This window comes from Myotis daubentonii, chromosome 9, assembly GCF_963259705.1.
Source record: "Myotis daubentonii chromosome 9, mMyoDau2.1, whole genome shotgun sequence".
NCBI lineage: Eukaryota > Metazoa > Chordata > Mammalia > Chiroptera > Vespertilionidae > Myotis > Myotis daubentonii.
The window spans coordinates 69,120,691-69,139,983 of NC_081848.1; the positions used below are offsets into that span (position 1 = coordinate 69,120,691).

The 19,293-nt window shown below is 39.3% G+C and overlaps 1 protein-coding gene across 5 annotated transcripts in view; it reads right to left on the minus strand.

Moving 5' to 3' along the window:
* The window catches only part of CSTPP1 (centriolar satellite-associated tubulin polyglutamylase complex regulator 1), a 156,960-nt gene that overhangs the window by 113,996 nt on the left and 23,671 nt on the right, over window positions 1-19,293 (minus strand). For 3 of the 5 annotated variants that reach the window (XM_059709463.1, XM_059709462.1, XM_059709465.1), the window contains one exon: window positions 9,416-9,518. The exons of 1 other annotated variant lie outside the window; for it this stretch is intronic. In XM_059709463.1, the coding sequence (XP_059565446.1) occupies window positions 9,416-9,518 (103 nt within the window). Of the gene's footprint in view, window positions 1-7,657; window positions 7,745-9,415; window positions 9,519-19,293 lie in introns of those variants that run through there. One more of the 5 variants, XM_059709467.1, reaches the window with a different exon arrangement.

Consider the following 19,293-nt stretch of genomic DNA (forward strand, 5'->3'; position numbering starts at 1 on the left):
CCTCAGCAGAGAATGTCTGCTTTTCATTACCCTGAGCACATCACTGTACCACTAGAACTAAGAATAGGAACAACACAAGTTAGTTAGACTTGATTGGCTCAGGTCTCCCATTACTCCTTGAATTTTTTAATGTTGGCAGCCAGAGGAAAGAGGGTAAAATGAGGAAATGGGTAATAGGTGGGGAGGGGGATGTAGAAAATCGTTCTTAGGCTATTCTCTGAATAAACTAAATGATGAATGACATGAGTAACACTAAATAGCTAATAGATGTGCAGAAAATCATCAAATGCTTTTAATCTAAAAAAAAAAATTATAAAATGCAAGGTAAGCAAAAAGGTGTTACCGAAAACAAGAGAGACTAAAAAGTCCTCAAGACCTTCAACTCTGATACCATTTAAAGAGAAAGAAGAGGAAGACTGTCCCTTTCTAAGACATCCATGAAGAGAGAAGCAAAAATCCCACAAAAATGGAGCTAAAGAGGAATGAAACATAATGGAAATGAATTATACCTACCCAGATATTCTACACATGTCATTTCACTCGATTTAACCACCTTATGAGATAGGTATCATCATCCCTAGCTATGATCTTGCCTTGGAAAATATAACAGAAGAACATTAACAAAGACATTTGTTGTTAATGCTATCTAATGACAAAGGGATGAATTTAAGTCTGTTTCTATGGCCACCCCAGAAACAATGCCTACTGCTGCAGCCCAAGAACTCAGCAATCCGGGATCGTGTCCTAAAATAAATTTACGTGCTCATGACATTTTTCTGATAAGATAGTTTCCACTGTGCTGGTCAGAATTACATCTGAGAGTTGAAGAAAGGAATCCCGGCTATGGCCTCAGACAGGAAATCGGTTGAACATGACCCCTCTTGAGGGGCCCTGAGAAACAAGTTGTTTAGGGGGAAGTCACTGACTGTAAAGATGCACCTGCCATGGGGCTGGAGTTCAGAGACAGACAGACATCTTCGCAGACCACAGTGACAGAGAGAAGATTCATTTGACTTTCATTTCGCTTTTCTCAGGGAAGAAGAACCTTTGTGTGGCTGCCAAAATCCTAACTGTCTCTCCTCCTTCCACTCTATCCCTTCCACCCCCATCCCAGTTCATTAAAACTTTCTGGTTAAAGGTGCCAGATTGTGTCATTCTTTCCTGCTCTTGCGCCAGGCCTGTGCCGCCAGCACCACAGATCTAGAGTTCTGAGAAAATCATGGAAGAAGTTGAAAGCACTGATAAATTGCTCTATTGTTGATGAAGCAAAGTTTCAAACTGTCAGAGGGTGGTATGAGAAGGAATATCAGGACTTGGATTGGACCAAATAAAGATTCTTTATATTATTTGCAGATTAAAATAAATCAAATAATTTCTTTAAGGGAAAATACTTAGTGTGGAGAGTTACACCTAAATTTTATACTAGCTTCCATATAAAAGCAGCTCCCATGAAAACAGAAATAATATCACTGGGTCTTGAGAATACTTCAGTCAAGGATGGAGTGCCTACATTTCCTCTTACTGAACAGTTTTACAACAGCTAAGTTTCTCTTAACTTGTTAAAGGGGCGGGGGGAGGGAGCGGGGGGCGGGTAAGGTCTTTCCTTATGGGGAGAATCTGGGCCCCATGATTACTTCCATAACCTTTGACTCCGGCTTCTAAATGAGTCAAGGGACCAGTGGGCTGTGAAATGGCTTCCTCAGTCACCAGGTCAAGTGCTGCTGGATGGTTCCCTGTAATCAAAACATGAAGGTACTGAAGAAGAGGGATGAATTCTAAGTAATAAGTAGCTTCTTCTAGCCTCGATGTGGCTGGATTTTTAAGCTTCAAAACAGATTTTGGTGACTCTAAACTCACTACCTACGTCTCCCCGGAGTCCTTTTGCTGCGGGATACCTCTAATAATATAGAAAAGAACCGAATGCTCTGTAGAGCTCACAAACGACGGCGTAACAAAAGTGCCTGGGCCGATACAGTGAGGACAGGATTGCGTTAGCTCAAGGCAAAATCTATTCCTGGCAATTGTCTGAGTCTGTGAGAATCCAGATGACAAATGGGGAATTTTCTGTTATGATGTGACAACTCCAGCTAAGAACTGAACTATGGAAAAAAGATGGGGTGGGACTGGGGATAAGCATTACTCTTTTAGAAGAAGCCTACAATAGGATTAGTCACCATTACTTCAGCACACCACATTTTGGCTCAGTTTGACAAAAATAAGTAGGAAAAACATGGAACAGAAATGGCCCAGAAACATCTCAAGTCCATCCCTCATTCAAAGCTATGAACCTGGAAATCAGTGACGTATGGTTTGTCCTGATGTGTTTCTTGTTGCTCCAAATCTCCACTCCTCTGTTACCATGAGCACAAGAAGAACCCAAAACAACATTACTTAAATGCTGGATGGTGGACACTCCTAAAAAAATCTGCCAACTTTAGAACTGAAAGTTTACACCCTGATTGTTCTAGATTATTTAGGAGAGAAGTGGGTCATCTTTTCATAGGGCTTAGAGCACCTGTTTAAAAACAAAGAGAAAGAATACATATTTTATAATCATGAATTGTTTTCATTAAAGTTACATTTCAAGTGATTTAGGAACATGCAGACCTCCTTTTTTTATCTGAGAATGAATTAATGAAGTTCACATTTCATGGATTTAGTCTAATCAAAACAATAAAAAAGGAATTTGATGTTGGTATCTTTTACAAGAGTATATATATACATTAGCAGGTATACAGCTTCTCACTGAATTCCGATGATTAATATTTCCATCTCCATATGTATAGCATATATCCTCCTATATAATAAAGAGCTGATATGGTAATTAGACCGAACAGCAGAATGACCATCCGGACGACCTTCCTGACGAAGCCAGGGCTGCGAGGGCCGGCCAAGGCTGTGAGGGGCTGCAAGGACTGAGCCCCTTGCACGAATTTCATGCATCAGGCCTCTAGTATATAATAAAAGGCATATGCAAATCGACCAAGCGGCGGAACAACCAGTCGCTATGAAGCACACTGACCACCAGGGGGCAGATACTTAAAGCAGGAGCTGCCCCATGGTGGTCAGTGTGCTCCCACAGGGGGTGCACTGCTGAGCCAGAAGGCAGGCTCATTGGCAAGCGCAGCGGCGGAGGCGGGAGACTCTCCTGCCTCCACAGCAGTGCTAAGGACCCCTTGGGAGATGTCCAACTGCCAGCTTAGGCAGACATCCCCTGAGGGGTCCCAGACTGCAAGAGGGGGCAGGATGGACTTAGGACGGCCCCCCCACTCAGTGCACGAATGTTGTGCACTGGGCCTCTAGTATTAGATAATAAATACCAGTAATTTTGATGACTAATTATTTTACTTTCACTTATTATATATGAGTAGTGCATGAGGGAGGCCAATTACCTGTAACGTAGCTTTCTGTGACCCTATTAAGGGTATTCTATTCTGAGTAGCAGCAAATAAAATCAAATTATCTTTTAGGTTGTCTGCAACCTAAAAGATAAAATTCCCCATTTATTGTATGCAAATAAGCCTAGGTAATAAAGATGGACAAAAAGAAGGTGAATCACCTCAGCTGAGATCACTTACTGGCTCTCTGATGGGATGAGCCAGTCATTCATGGGATAAGCCCTGAAATGCCATTTCCTCCAAGAGGCCTTCCTGGCCATCCTATATATCACATTACCCTAATTATTTCCTTGTTATTTATCTTGCTACAGTAATTAGCTGTGTAGCCTGAGGAATGTTACTTTTGTGTGCTTGAATTTCCTAATGTGTAAAATGAAGATAATACTAATACCCTACCTCATAGTATTATGAGATTTAAATGAGATAACACCTTACAAGCTTAGAACGGTGCCTAGCACATAGCAAGTATTTATTAACTATTAGCTGCTGTCATCATCGTCACTTTAATTCTTTATTGACTATCTCCCTCACTACAACTTTATGTATTTATTTTTTTTACTGATTTTAGATAGAGAGAGAGGGGGCAAAGGGGAAGAGGAGAGAGAGAGAAACATCAATTTATTGTTCCATTTATGTACCCTGACCGGGGACCAAACCCACAATCTTGGTGTACCAGGATGACACTCTAACCAACTGAGCTACCCAGCCAGGACTTCCCTCATTAAAGCTTTAGATCCATGAAGGTAATTACCTTATTTGTCTTGTTCACCACTATATCTCCATTGCCTAGTGCACACAGGCCCAGAGTAGGGGCTGGCTCAAAAATAATTACTGAATGAATGTTGTCTTAAATTCTCACATATCCTTAGAATAAACCTCAATCAATGAAGATAATTTGTGTACTTGTGACCAAAATAGTCATCACGAAAACTTCCCCAAGAACCTACAATCATCATTTTTAAAAACAAAAACAAGACACTTGATCATAAGAAAGAGCCCTCCTGGGCCCACCAACCAAGACCACAGAGTATCATTCTTTTCCATATTAGTAGGTGGAGGTCAAGCTCCCTGATACCACAGTGTTATAACCATCAATTTAGCCTGTAAAGAAGGGTTCCCAATCCTGATAGGAATTCTCAGATTTCAGCCTGTTTTTCTCTCATCATTATTTTCCAATGTCTTAAAAAACCACATTTCTCATTTTCTCTTTACCACAAAACCTGGTCACACTCTGCTGTGGTTTCTAAGTTACAGCTACTCGAGCCTCATTTTCTTGGATGTACTTCTTCAGGGGTCCTGACCTGGTGCTGACACTCGGTCATTCTTAGAGTGGCACCTCTAAGTATTAATTCCTGTTACCTTCCACCGATTGAAAGACAACATTCAGAAGTAGAGGTTGCATACAACATAAAAGAAAATCCTCTGGGATTTAGAATCCTTCTTTCAAGAGTATCCAGAGGAATATGATCTAAAGAGCTCATAGTCTTGCAGACACACATGCATAGTACAGCTTAGCTACTCATGTTTTACAGCTTATCCAGATTTGCCGGAACAATCATAGGTTTGTTGGAAAACACTAACAGCCGAGGAGTGACAGCACAGGTGAGAGGGCAAGCAGACCCAGAAGAGAAAATCAACAGAAAAGCCTTCCACAAACAAGAGTACTTCTATAATTGTTTAAAGGTAAATCTTCCATCATTAAGTATATGAAAATCTTTCCCCAATTGATATGGTTCAGTTGGTGGGAACATCATCCCGTGCACCAAAGGGTCTCGGGTTTGATTCCCAATCAGGGTACATACCCAGCTTGCGGCTTTTGGAGTGCATATGGGAGGCAACTGATCAATGTTTCTCTCTCTCTCCCCGCCCCCTTTCTCTCTCTCTCTCTCTCTCTCTCTCTCTCCCTCCCTCCCTCCAATAAAAAACATATCCTCGGGTGAGGAATAAAAAAATTTAAAAAAGGGTATTGCCCTAGCCAATTTGGCTTAGTGAATAAAAGGTTGGCCTGCTAACTAAAGGGTCCCAGGTTCAATTTCCGTCAAGGGCATGTACCTAGGCAGGCTCCTCCCTAGCCCGGGCCCAGGTGAGGGCTTGTGTAGGAAGCAACCAATCGATGTGTTTCTCTCACATTGATATTTCTCTCTCTTCCACTCTCCTTAAAAATCAATGGGAAAATATCCTCGAGTGAGGATTAACAAAACAAAACAAAAAAGAGTATGAAAATCTCAATGTGTGAACTTGAAACTGAGAGATGGAAGTGTTTGGGTAACATATTTTTAAAAAGTGTTTCCTATTGTGTAGAATCAGCTCCAGTTGTATCCCCCAATACTAAATATTAAAATGGCAATGAACTAAAGTCACCAGATAAGACTATGTAATAGTTCATAAGGGAAAATTAAAATAATTTAGCAAGTATAGCTAAAAGAGACCTCAAAATTAGTTAGGCCTCCAGCAAGATTAGGCAGTATAGTGACTGGGAGACAGTAGAGAATACTACTTTTATAATACCACAAACAGGACTTGATCCTAACTCTGTCTCTTACTCGCTTGTGAACTTAAAAAGCTATTTTAACCTTCCTGAGTTTGTTTCCTCATCTATAAAATAGAGATAATAATGGTTCAAAGAATTATAGTGGCTGAGATATAGCATGAGTTTCATAAAAAATGTCTATTATAAAATATAATTACTATATTATTATTGGCGTGTAAGACTTTATTATATCCATTTCATAGATGAAGTAACTAAAGTTCAGAAAATTTCAGAAATTTGACCAAGATTATAAAGCAAGGACTTAAAAGAATTAGAATCTCTGCTTCCTAGGGCAGTGTTCTTTTCACTTCATCATGTTTCTATGAATCAATATAATAAGGAGGCCTAAAAAAGAAGGCTTTTCACTAAATAAAATTCACAAATCAAAGCAAAATCGTAGCCTCTACTGATCCAGGTCTTGTCCACAAAATACTAATTCCTATTCCAGCAGGCTTCCACATCTTTCAAGTTTTGTTGTTTTTTTAAGGATTTTGGAACTTTGATAGTTGTTCACTTCCCAAAATAACTTGGCTCAGGCCAATATGGTATCTCAGAGTTACAGAAGTCTCAGGCATGTGCCATTCACATACATTATGTAGTTTCAGTTTCCTGACGACAAGAAACACATCACTCGGCAACTAGCTTTCCATCGCCCTGTGGAAAATCTTGAGTCTTTCAACAGTTTATTGGCAGATAAAAGCTACAATCAATAGCATCTGAAGGGTGTAAGTTTCACCACTGACTCTCCAGAGTTCAGGATCAGTGACACAGACCAGTAGGTTCACTTTTGAGTGCTATACACATGGTATGCAGCTTCTTAAATGACAAATGTAGAGCTTTATAAAAAAGAATCAGCCCTGATAGGTTTGGCTCAGTGGATAGAGCGTCAGCCTAGGGACTGAAGAGTCCCGGGTTCGATTCCAGTCAAGGGCATGTACCTTGGTTGCGGGCGCAACTGGGGATGCACCAGAGGCAGCTGATCGATGTTTCTCTCTCACCGATGCTTCTGACTCTCTATCCCTCTCCCATCCTCTCTGTAAAAAAATCAACAAAATATATATTAAAAAGAAAAAGAAAAAAGAAAAAAGAATCAACAGCTCGCTGGCATGGCTTGATGGTTGAGCATCAATCTATGGACCAGGAGATCGCGATTCGATTCCCAGTCAGGGCACATACCCAGGTTGCAAGTTCAGCCCCCAGTACGAAATGTGCAGGAAGCAGCTAATCAATGATTATCTCTCATCATTGATGTTTCTATCTCTCTCTTTCTCCCTTCCTCTCTGAATTCATAAAAAATAAATAAAAAGAATCAACAAAAAAGAAAAACAAGAGATATTCTTTATTTTTAACAAGATCAAAAATAAGAGCATAATATGCAATAACAAACTATAGATATAGCTGTTGATTCACCATGTACCAATGTCTATTAGTTGCTAAGCATTGTGGCAGGCACTAGGATACAAAGATGAAGAAATGATGCCTACCCTCAAGGAACCAGTAAACAGGGAAAAGACATAAAGGAGATGAGGGTGGGGGAGTAAATTTAAAAAAAAGAAAAAAGGAAGAAGCATTGCCCCAGAAGAATCATATTTCACTTGGCAAGGAGCCTTAAGGGTGCCGGTACAGATTAAATGGCCTAGAAACTTAACTCCTAGGCTCGTCAGTTCTGTAAAAGCAAGCAAGACTATTCAATCTCAGTCTTTATTCCCTGCCCATCTCCTTTGCTTACCACATCACGAGAACAATTGAGATTTCCTTTCTCTATTTTATCCTCCTTAGAAGACTGGGAAAGGGACTGGCTCTGCTCCTGGAAAGCCTGTTTTTCCCAGAAACGAAATTTCAATCCATGAGAAATCTAGTTGTGTGACCTATTATTCAGCAAAAGAGTTTGGGAGAGTCAAGAATTCCCCTAGCCTGGCTAGAGTGGTTCAGTTGATTGTCCATCGTCCTGTGCACTGCAAGGTTGCTGGTTCGATCCTCGGTCAGGGCACATACATAAGGCAACCGATCTATAGTTCTCTCTCTCTCTCTCTCTCTCTCTCTCTCTCTCTCTCTCTCTCTCCCTCTCTCTCTCTCTGTCCCTCCCTCCCTCCCTCCCTCCCTCCCTCCTCCCCACTTCCTCTCTCCAAGCTAGTCCTAACAACACACCATTAGAACAGTTGTCTGATCTCCAAGGAACCTCTGGAGAAAAGAAAGAAAAAATCTGTTTTCAAGGAAGAGTTCATGATTCATCTTAAATAGAAACTTGTAAGCAGTAATTCTTCCTTTGTCAGAATGCTCCCAAAAAATTAGAAAAGGAAAGAGACTTCAAATGATTATATAAATATATGTCATATCGCCAAAACCGGTTTGGCTCAGTGGATAGAGCGTCGGCCTGCGGACTGAAAGGTCCCAGGTTCGATTCCGGTCAAGGGCATGTACTTGGGTTGCGGGCATATCCCCAGTGGGAGATGTGCAGGAGGCAGCTGATCGATGTTTCTCTCTCATCGATGTTTCTAACTCTCTAACTCTCTCCCTTCCTCTCTGTAAAAAATCAATAAAATATATTTAAAAAAATATATATATATATGTCATATCAGTAATAAAAATAATGCTTTGTATTTCTTTAGCAAATCCTTTCATGATGACCAAACAGTTTTAAAGTGATTACCCGATTCAGCATAAAAACATTATCGATGCTAAAAAAAAAAAAAAAAAAAAAAAAAAAAAAAAATAGCAAGGCTGGGGAGTGTTGGGGGGTGGTAAGAGATCAACCGAAGGACTTATATGCATGCATATAAGCATAACCAATGGATACAAGACACTGGGGGGTAGGGGAGGCCGGGAGAAGGTCAAGGGGGAAAATAAAAAGGAGACATATGTAATACTCTTTGTAATACTTTAAGCAATAAAACAAAATTTTTTTAAAAAATAAAAACACAATGAGATATCAAAACAAATAGCAATCATTTTGACTTTTACATACTCCAAGCACACTATACAAAGAAGTATAACCCTTCAAAGATATAATCTATGATGTCCTGCCTTTAGAAATACTCTCAAATCATTAAATGATTGAGACAGCATCCTACAGAAAGAAAACTGCAAGGGAACAGGATCCTAAACATTTCAATGAAAAAACCAGCCACGAAAAACACAGGCTAAAGGTACACTTACTAAAAGAAATCAGAGTGAATATCTTGAATTACATAGAAGGTTAAAAATTATAAGAGGGACCTAAAGAAACAGATCTAATAAATCAAACAAGCAGTTGCTGAGCTTCTGTAGTCATGACCATCATGAAACTTATCACTAGTTAAAATTTAAAACTAGTTGCTCCAAGGACATGTTCCAAAACATGTTTGGGCAGCCCTGGACCAGCTACCAAAACTGAGCATTCACTGCCACCTCATAATCAGCCTTGTCCTGCTCTCTTCTTCATGTACCTTGCCTGCTTCCAAGTGCCTTCTCTGGGCTCACGCTATTGGCAAAGCATTCACGTACTTACTATTCAGTGAAGAACCTGGCAATACCATATTGGCTGACATCTTCCTTATTTTCTAGCAGCTGGCACACTGCATCCTCCATGTACGTGAGGACATGTCGCTGAGCTGCCAAAAAAACAAAAGAGAGAAAAGAAAAGTGAGAGAGAAAAGTAAAAAATAAAAGTCCTCCCAATCCAAATAGGAGGCCATGAAAGTCAGTCAAGGTATTGCCTCTACCCTGGGAAATGGATTGAAATAGGCTAACGGACCAATGGTTCCAAAGGGTAGAATTGGACATGATGTAGCACATGACATACTGTCATCTGGTTGGCTGTCAGTATTTACATCAACGCTTCATTTCAGTGGTGAGGGAGAGCTATAGAGGAGCTTTAGCACCATTAAGCAGATATATCTGGAAGTTCTTTTCTTCCCATTTCCTTCCACCCTCTTTCATTTTCTGTATGTCTCCAAACTTATTCCAGGGAAGAGTGCCTAAAGCATAAATGATCTGATTGCAAAGAAAATTCCTTTTTTTTCCTTTTCTTTTCTCCTCACCTGAGGATATTTTTCCATTGATTTTTAGAGAGAGTGGGAGAGAGAGAGAGAAAGACAGAGAAATATCAACATGAGAGAAACACATCAATTGGTTGCCTCCTGCACACGCCCTGACCACGACCCAGGCGGGGGAGGAGCTTGCAGCTGAGGTACTTGCTCTAGACAGGAATTAAACCCAGGACCCTTTGGTCCAGAGGCTGATGCTCTATCCACTGAACCAAACTGGCTAGGGCAAGAAAACTCAATTCTTTAATAAAAAACTAGAAAAGTTTAAGGATCGTGTAAACTTGTGTTATAAACTATTAACCTTGGAAAATAATAAATGAAATCTGTGTGGCTCAATTTATCAGAAGTTATGTTTTCTGCATTTATTGTGACTGTTAAATATGCAGATTAATCATGGGCTTCTCAGAAAGGGTCTGAGTATTAAATTTAGAAAGAAATGTGTTTTGATTCACGGCTCTGTCTTTGGTAGATTAATCTTAGTTATTTAATCTGCACCTATGTGGAAAGAAACTTAACTTTTTCTCAAAAGATGGTCAACTTGTTGATCTGAAACATCTGAGATACCCTGTTAAATGCAGATTTATAAGCTGGCACCATCCCAGACTTAGTGACCTTATATTTCTAACTGAAGCCCAATAATTTTTAAAAAGTACCCATGATGCTTTTTATATATGGTGAAGTTTAAGAATCACTGGTTAAGCCCAGCCAGCATGGGTCAGTGGTTGAGCATCGACCTATGAACCAGAAGGTCATGGTTTGATTCTCAGTCAGGTCACATACCTGGGTTGCAGGCTCCCAGTGTGGGGCGTGTAGGAGGCAGGCGATCAACGATTCTCCCTCATCACTCTCTCTCTCTCCCTCTCCCTTCCTCTATGAAATCAATATATATATTTATTTATTTATTTATTTATTTTTTAAATCACCGGTTAAAAACATGGGCTTTGGAGTTTAGAGAGACCTGAGTTCCATTTTCGGCTCTACCAATTCCTAGCTGTATGATCTTGAGCAAGTTACTCTCCAAGCCTATTTCCTCATGTAAAGAGTGGATAATAATACTATTACTGTTTGTAATGACAATATTATTAGTACCTACACATCATCTACTTATATAAAAACCATGGCTGGTGTTCGTCACATACAGACGAACAGTTGCGACCCAGCGGAAGGAAATCAGTCCTACAGGGGTTGTCTTGGCAACGGCTGCGCCCTCCCCCAAGCTGTTTCCCGGAGCTGTTTCCTGTAAGGGCGGAGTTTGAGGCAGGAACCCACCCTGGGAGCGTAGAGGCAGATCTTTCTAAAGTGTGCTGCGCCAGCACGGAGTGAACCTGAGTGGGGCAGCTTGAAAGGCTAAGAAAAGACAGACAAGAGAATGAAAGGCAGGTCTCGGTGGGACGCTGCTTCTCTGAGAGACAGCGACCACACCCACAGCCACGACTTTATTTTATAGCAGATGCTACGAGGCAAAGTAAGGGCGTGACCAAGATGTTTACAACATTCTCCTGGGTTTTGATCCTACTCAACTACATGCACCTGAACTCTATCAAGCCTACATCACTCAGGCACGTGGGGCCACGTGTTCGGACCATAGGTTCAAGCTTACAACTCTAGCTGTTGGCTGTAATTGTGCTGAGAGGGCCCTGCCCTCCAAGCTGGGGCTTGCACATGGCAATGAGAGGACTGTGCCCTCTCATCAGTCCAAGGCTTGAACCTGTCCAAAACACTGTAGCGGCTCCCCACAATGAAGTTTTAATTCTGTTTCTTTGTTACTAATGTTGTGGCCCCACCCCATAACAAAGAAACAAAGGAAAATTTCCCTATCGAATTTCTGAATAGTATTACTCCTTCAGGAATGCCGTGTCATAAATTAAAATTGAAAGTGGGTGCAATCATCATGCTATTGAGAAATCTCAATAGTAAATGGGGTCTTTGTAATAGTACCAGATTTATTATCAAAAGATTACGACCTAACATTATCGAAGCTGAAGTATTAACAGGATCTGCAGAGGGAGAGGCTGTTCTGATTCCAAGAATTAATTTGTCCCCATCTGACACTGGCCTCCCATTTAAATTGATTCGACGACGGTTTCCCGTGATGCCAGCATTGGGATGACTATTAATAAATCACAAGGACAAACTCTAGACAGAGCAGGCATGTTCCTACCTGAACCCATTTTTGCACATGGTCAGTTATATGTTGCTTTTTCTCAAGTTTGAAGAGCATGTGATGTTACCGTTAAAGTTCTAAGTACTTCATCACAAGGGAAATTAGTCAAGCACTCTGAAAGTGTTTTCACTCTTAATGTAGTGTACAGGGAGATATTAGAATAAGTTTAATCACTTTATCAGTCATTGTTTGCATCACTGTTGTTTTTATATCATGTTTTTGTTGTTTTCATATCATGTTTTTGTCGTTTTTATATCATGCCTCTGTTGTTGTTATATCCTTTTGTTACTGTTTATTTATTAATAAATCTATATATTATTTTCATATACATTTTACTAATTTCCTTTCATCTCTCACACTTCTATTATAGAGAAAGGGCAAATAGCAGTATTAAAATATCTCTGCTTAAGCCAGTCAATAAAGGAAAAGTACCACATGATCTCACTCATTCATGCACAATAGAGACCATTATAAACTTTTGAACAATAGTAGATACAGAGGCAGAGCTGCCTCAAACAGATTGTCAAACTGCAGCGGGAAGGCTGGGGAGGGTTGGGGGGCAGGAGGTAGGGGGTAAGAGATCAACTAAAGGACTTGTATGCATGCATATAAGCATAACCAATGGACATAAGACACTGGGGGACAGGGGAGGCTAGGGGATTGTCTAGGGCGGGGGGATAAAATGGATACATATGTAATACCCTTTGTAATACTTTAAGCAATAAAAAATAATAATAAAAAATAAAATAAAATATCTCTGCTAATTAATTCCCTTTTTAAAAAAATATATTTTATTGATTTTTTACAGAGAGGAAGGGAGAGGAATAGAGAGTTAGAAACATGGATGAGAGAGAAACATCAATCAGCTGCCTCCTGCACACTCCCCACTGGAGATGTGCCCGCAACCAAGGTACATGTCCTTGACTGGAATCGAACCTGGGACCCTTGAGTCTGCAGGCCGATGCTCTATCCACTGAGCCAAACCAGTTAGGGCAATTAATTCCCTTTTAATGTGCACGAATTTCGTGCACCCGGCTACTAGTAGGATTATAAGAATAAAATAAGGTAATGCATGTAAAACACCAGAGTCCTTGGCTTGCTTGATAATGTATTTTCTTAAAAGCCCATCTCAAAGGGCTATTGAGGGTCTACTTCAGTAAACAACAAAGGCCAGAGCTTCAGATATAGCCGTTGCTCAACAAATGACTATTCCTCCTCCTGAATTGTATCTTTAGAGGTATGAGAATGGTATCGAGGCACACTTCACGTAAAAACTTCCAACTCAGTGTTTTCCACTTACCATCCTAAAACATTTTTTTTTAATCACAACTTTCTTTTGGAGTAGTGAGAATAAAAAACCCCAAAGTGATGAATATCCTGACAAAACACAATTCCACAAAGTTGCTGCCATGATGGACATCTGCCTCTTTCATAGTTTTATCCTTCAAGAAAATATGGATAAATTACCTAAAATTAATAAAAATGAGTATTTCACAAAACTATCCCTAAAATCCTGGTGGTCCAGTAACACTTATGAAGCAAACAAGTTCATCTACCCAAGCTCAACTCTGGGAGTTTTCATTTGACAACGGTGACCTAGGCTCCACCACACATGCACCAGCCTAAAGTCCACATGAAAGACATGTTTACATTCTGTTACTTATTCTGTTCATTTAAGTGCTCCCCAAAACTAACAACCATCAATCACTGCAAAGGTTCTCCAGCCCCCACCCTCAAAAGGTGTGAAGACAAAATCAGTGCTTTATCAACAGTTTCCAAGTGGAAAACGACTTCTCTAAGAAATGGGAAAACTGAATGAAGCTGTGAGATAATACATGCCAATTCTGGTATTGTTTTATAATTAAGTATATATTAAATTGAGAGAAGAAACAGCCAAGCTAACATTAAAATCAGCTATATTTTCACTTCTGTATTCTCCTTCCCTTCTCCCACCCACTTCTCCTGACCCTACAGAAATATTTCTTCCTTAGTCTATTTGGGCTTCTATGACTTAGATCTACCTACCTAAGGCTAGTACAGGATTTCTTTAAATGGTAGAAATGAAAGCGCTCTGCCATACTTAGAAGCAAATCATGCTACTTCTCCCTAGCTCCTGCGGCACAAATGTGAAAGCCCTTTAAGGGAGGAATGTTTGAACCAAAGTACTTTTATTCTCCTAGAAAGACAGAAGGAATTTTCTGGAAAACAAACTATTTTTTTAAAAAAGAGAGGGGAAGAGAAAGAAAGAAAAATAAAGGACTACACCTGCTTAATCTACAAATCAGATGGTTAGAGTTTAATAAAATAATGATAATAATAACAGCTACCAATTTTGAGCGCCTGTGAAACTTACTGAACAACAATGTACCAGATACTGGGCTAATAATTTTACATGCATTATTTTATTTAGTCTTCTCAACAATCCTATGATAGGTGTTTTGATTATTTCCATTTTACAAATGGAAGAACTGAGATTTATAAAATTAAAGTAACTTGCTCAAGATCATGCAGATAGTAAAAGAGAGGCCAAGATTCAAACCAAAGTTTGCATCTTACCAAGAACCCATGCTTTTAACTCTATACCATACTAACTCACCATTGACATTTTATAAATAGTTTTGGAAGTAAATATGATTTTTACACATAGAACAAAAGCAGGGGTGTATGTTGATAATAAAATCACCTGAGAGATGTGCGTGGGGGGGAGGGGGCAATCAACATTTGTATCAAGTTAGAACTTAAGAATCATCCCACCACAAAGTACTCACCCTACCCACCCCTAGTTCACAAAGTGGAAACAGAATGCCCTGGTGCACTTTTTATCAGTGGGAGAAGAGAAGCAGCTAAGAAGAGGCAGGAAAAGGTTCCTCCCTTCTGAGAATTTCACACAAGCCAGTGTGAAGAACTCTCTCTAATTGCTGCTCTCTGGCGGTTTCCCTCACCTGCAGTTGTTATCAGTCCAATGTTCCCTTTGTGGTTACTAGATAAGTGCACCACCCAATCCTGGAAAACCCTTGCAGTTTATCAAACTTCAATGAAACAGGAGTTCAAAGCTCTTTCCTGGCAATAAAACATGAAGAATGTCATTTTATATTATTTTTTAAATGCAAAGGAATATGCTTTAATTTGTGTGAATGATTAAACTGCACACCTGCATCCCCAGAGGGCAAAGATATATGGGCACCTTAGCTGCCCTTTTGGGAAAGGAAAATCATTTCATATTGGCATTTTCTCTTCTGCTCTGCTGGGACTTCCACAAGACCAGAATTAAGTGTGTTTTCTAACATGTACCAATAAGGCTCTATTGTTTTGAAATCCACACTGAGGCCCAAGCAGCCATGTCTTGCTCAGATAGGATCCCTGTCTGAGATAAACACTTATAACTGGAACATGCTGCCCTGAAAAATCCAAGTGAAATACAAGTAAACACTGTATGATCGTCACATGAACCTCTCAAGTGAAGGCAATTGTGGATCAGAAATTTCTTGGTTCTGTTGAATCACCTCCTGCTGATCAATTAATCTCTGTACCAGAGATGCTCCTGCTATGAAAGCTTTCTGCAGTCAGGCTCACCTCAATTTGATTACTAGCTCTGGCAATTATTAACTATGTGTCTTTAAACAAGTTATCTAGTCTCTCTGCCTGTCCTTTTCTATAAAATTAGAGAATAGTAGCTACCATCTAAGGTTGTAGAGAGGAGTAAAGAGAATAATGTATGTAATAATCTTAGCATATTGCTTGACACATACTATAAGTGTGCTATAAATATAAGCTATTTTTATTACTGTTATTAGTTGTTACTATATACCCCTCCACAACATTGCAAAACTCACAAGACAATAGGGTTTCAATGCTAATGAACACCAAGAGACCAATCTTCTATAGCCCCCTACTCATTTATAGTTCTGTTCATCCAACCAAACATATTTATAGATTATCTTCAAAAATTCCTGGGCTACATAAAACCCTACACACACAGGGTGGACAAAAGTAGGTTTACAGTTGTTCGTATGGAAAAAGACATGTAGGTTATGATGATTACAATAGCTTTATTAACTCAAAAGAATGTCACAGTGCAACTGTAAACTTACTTTGCCCACCCCTGTATAATAATACACATAATCATATACCCATTTCAGTTCTAGCCTTTAAACATGTGGGAAGCATTCATTTATTAACTGCTACTCAGAAGACTCTAATTTACATGGGGAAAGTCCAAAACTATTTCTTTCTACTCCTTTCCAAGGCCTAAATACCATCAAAGTATTAGCTGTTTGTTTTGCAATTAAATGATAAGGGGTCCCATTTGGAAGATTTTGCTTGAGGGGCCTAGAATTTCCACCTACAACATTAGTTAGACCACTCTTACTATTTAATACAGAGCTCCTATACTAGAATAAACAAGTCTCACTGGAAAAACACTCACATGAATTATTATATGTAATAATAAATATACACAACAGCAATAGCAGTGTAAGAGAAAAGCAGAATATATATATTAAATTTAAATGTGACTTTTTCCTCCCTTGCCAGAGTGCTTTTAAGAAATATTTTGGTTTTTGAAGCCTCTGAGCTTCAGATGCTGGTTGGCACAAATAAATGTAGAATTAAATTAAGGCAGTCCTCTGACATTAAAAAAAAATTATTGCTGTTAACCAACAACCTGTCATGTAAACTTAAAAAATTCAAGTTCAATATCATTTATAAATCACTAATATGATACAGTACTGATCTTGTTAAATACAAAGACTTAGCTTAATGGTTTAAAAATTAATAGACCTTTAAAATTAATTACTTACATCCTCTGTCTTTACTGGTATGTCCTGATCTAGGGATATAGAATGTTCTAGGGAAATATTTTATTACTCATACACGACCATCTTTGATCTTAGACCACCCTCAACCAATTTCCTTTAACCAAAGGAGATGGGGAAATGAGGAAAACGAGCACATGCAAACCTTATACAACCCAGTGAGGTAGGTGGTAAACTGTTTTTGAAGCTCAGGAAGGTTAAGTAACCTGCTCAAAGTCTTAATAAATGGCTGAGCTAGGATTCAAATTTAGATAAAACCCTACACACACAGGGCGGACAAAAGTAGGTTTACAGTTGTTTGTATGGAAAAAGACATGTAGCTTATGATGATTACAATAGCTTTATTAACTCAAAAGAATGTCACAGTGCAACTGTAAACCTACTTTGCTCACCCCTTTATAATAATATACATAATCATATACCCATTTCAGTTCTAGCCTTTAAACAGAGGGAGAGAGAGAAACATCAATGAGAGAGAATCATCAATTGGCTGCCTCCTTCACATTCCCTACTGGGGATCGAGCCTGCAACCCTTGACCAGAATCGAACCTGGGACCCCTCAGTCTGCAGACCGACGCTCTATCCACTGAGCCAAACCAGCCAGGGCTATTGCAGCTTTTAAAGAGTTATGCAGCATGATTTATATCAAATGGACTTTTCTAAGAACAAATTTAAAAATGAAGGACAGACCTTTTACATTAATAGTTAATTATAAAACAGACAAAACTAATACATCACTTTTGGGAATCCAAACCACTGTGATACAGCTAGTCAAACTCATACTAAAAGACAAGCCAGGGACAAGCAAAGCATTACACATGTGTTAACATCACCTGTGACAACCAGAAACTAGAGGTGACTAAAGATCTTTATGTAAAGTAGGGGATGGAAAGCTAAAGTTTACTTACCTCAACCAATAGACAAGTTAACAGCTGTGCAAAGCTGAGTGCTTTGACATTCAAACAGTCCCTAGTCAACCATTAATCCTTCCCTCCTCCCTCCTCCTTCCTAACACTGGTAATTGTTAATATTTTGGGGACGTCAATTAAGGCTAAGTGCTTAAATCATATTGCTTCCATATTTCCAGACTAAATCTCATAATGCAGAATTAGTAGGTTGGAGTTTTGCATTTTTTTAAGGAGGCTTTTACAGAGGTCCAAACTTAAAGCATTTAGCTAGCTCACCATAACAAAATGAACTGCCTGAATGTCAGAGAAATTTAAAGTGGCACTTCTATGGGACACAGGAAGAACCCAAGCAGAACTGTCATCACAATAGCTTTGCAAAATAGTTACTCAAAGAGCAGTATAGTTACCAAATCAACTCCATAAACATTCACAAAACGATTTTCCAGAACCAGGTTTTAAAAACCAACACCACCGCCTCTACATTGACAAACATGGAGTAAATCATGTACCACTTATGTCATGTCAGGCCAAAAAATATGAAAGTTACAGGGTGAAAATTAATTGTGCTATATAGTCATGGTTAGCCTTTGAGGCAAACCATGCGTTTATAGATTATTCGTGATTAAATTTGGTAATATGAAATTTAACTATGACTTTATGGATTAGTGATATTACTACATATAATTTTTGATTCATCATTCTTAGGAATGTTGCACTGTCCAAGCCTACCTTTCCTGCCAGGCTCAACTGGAATGCCACCTTCTTCATGAAGAGTTCCCTGATTCTCTCCCAGCCAGAAGCAATCTTCCTTTTCCTGAACTCCCTAAACACCTATTTTAATTTTTCCAATATCATCCTACTCCTTAAATACAGATAGGAACCATGACTCATTTATCTTCTATACCCTTTAACACTCAGGACCACTCAGTGTCTTCCACAGTGCAGTCATTCAAATACTTACTAAATGATACATAAACCGTATCCCTATTTATACACTCTGATACTGCTCTTTATTCAGCTCAACCATTTAGCACTGTGCCTCCCAGGTGGGAAGCACTAAGTACCAAAACACATTCTGTTACAATATTAGGGTTCTTACAGGAAGCCACTTTTGTCCTGTTCTCAACTCCTCTTTCTGTTGCCTTTTTACTGTTCCTTCTCTCTATTCCAATGAGAAAGCACTTGTTCCTTCCATTGTTGCTAAGAGCCTCATTATCTTCAAGGTAAAGTGAAAAAATGCATTCAATGCAATTACCAGTTCCTCACAAATTTGGGGGCTTTTTGTCATTTCAACATCCAGGACTTAAATAAAAGAAAGTCCAAATCCTTTTCACTCCTAAGAACTATTTTCTTTTTTCCTTTTGAGACAAAATGGAAGGACACAGCACAGGAAGCAGTCCTCAGTAAGCCACCGTTCATAAACAGCTTTGCTCTAAGCGTAACAAAGCTTCTGT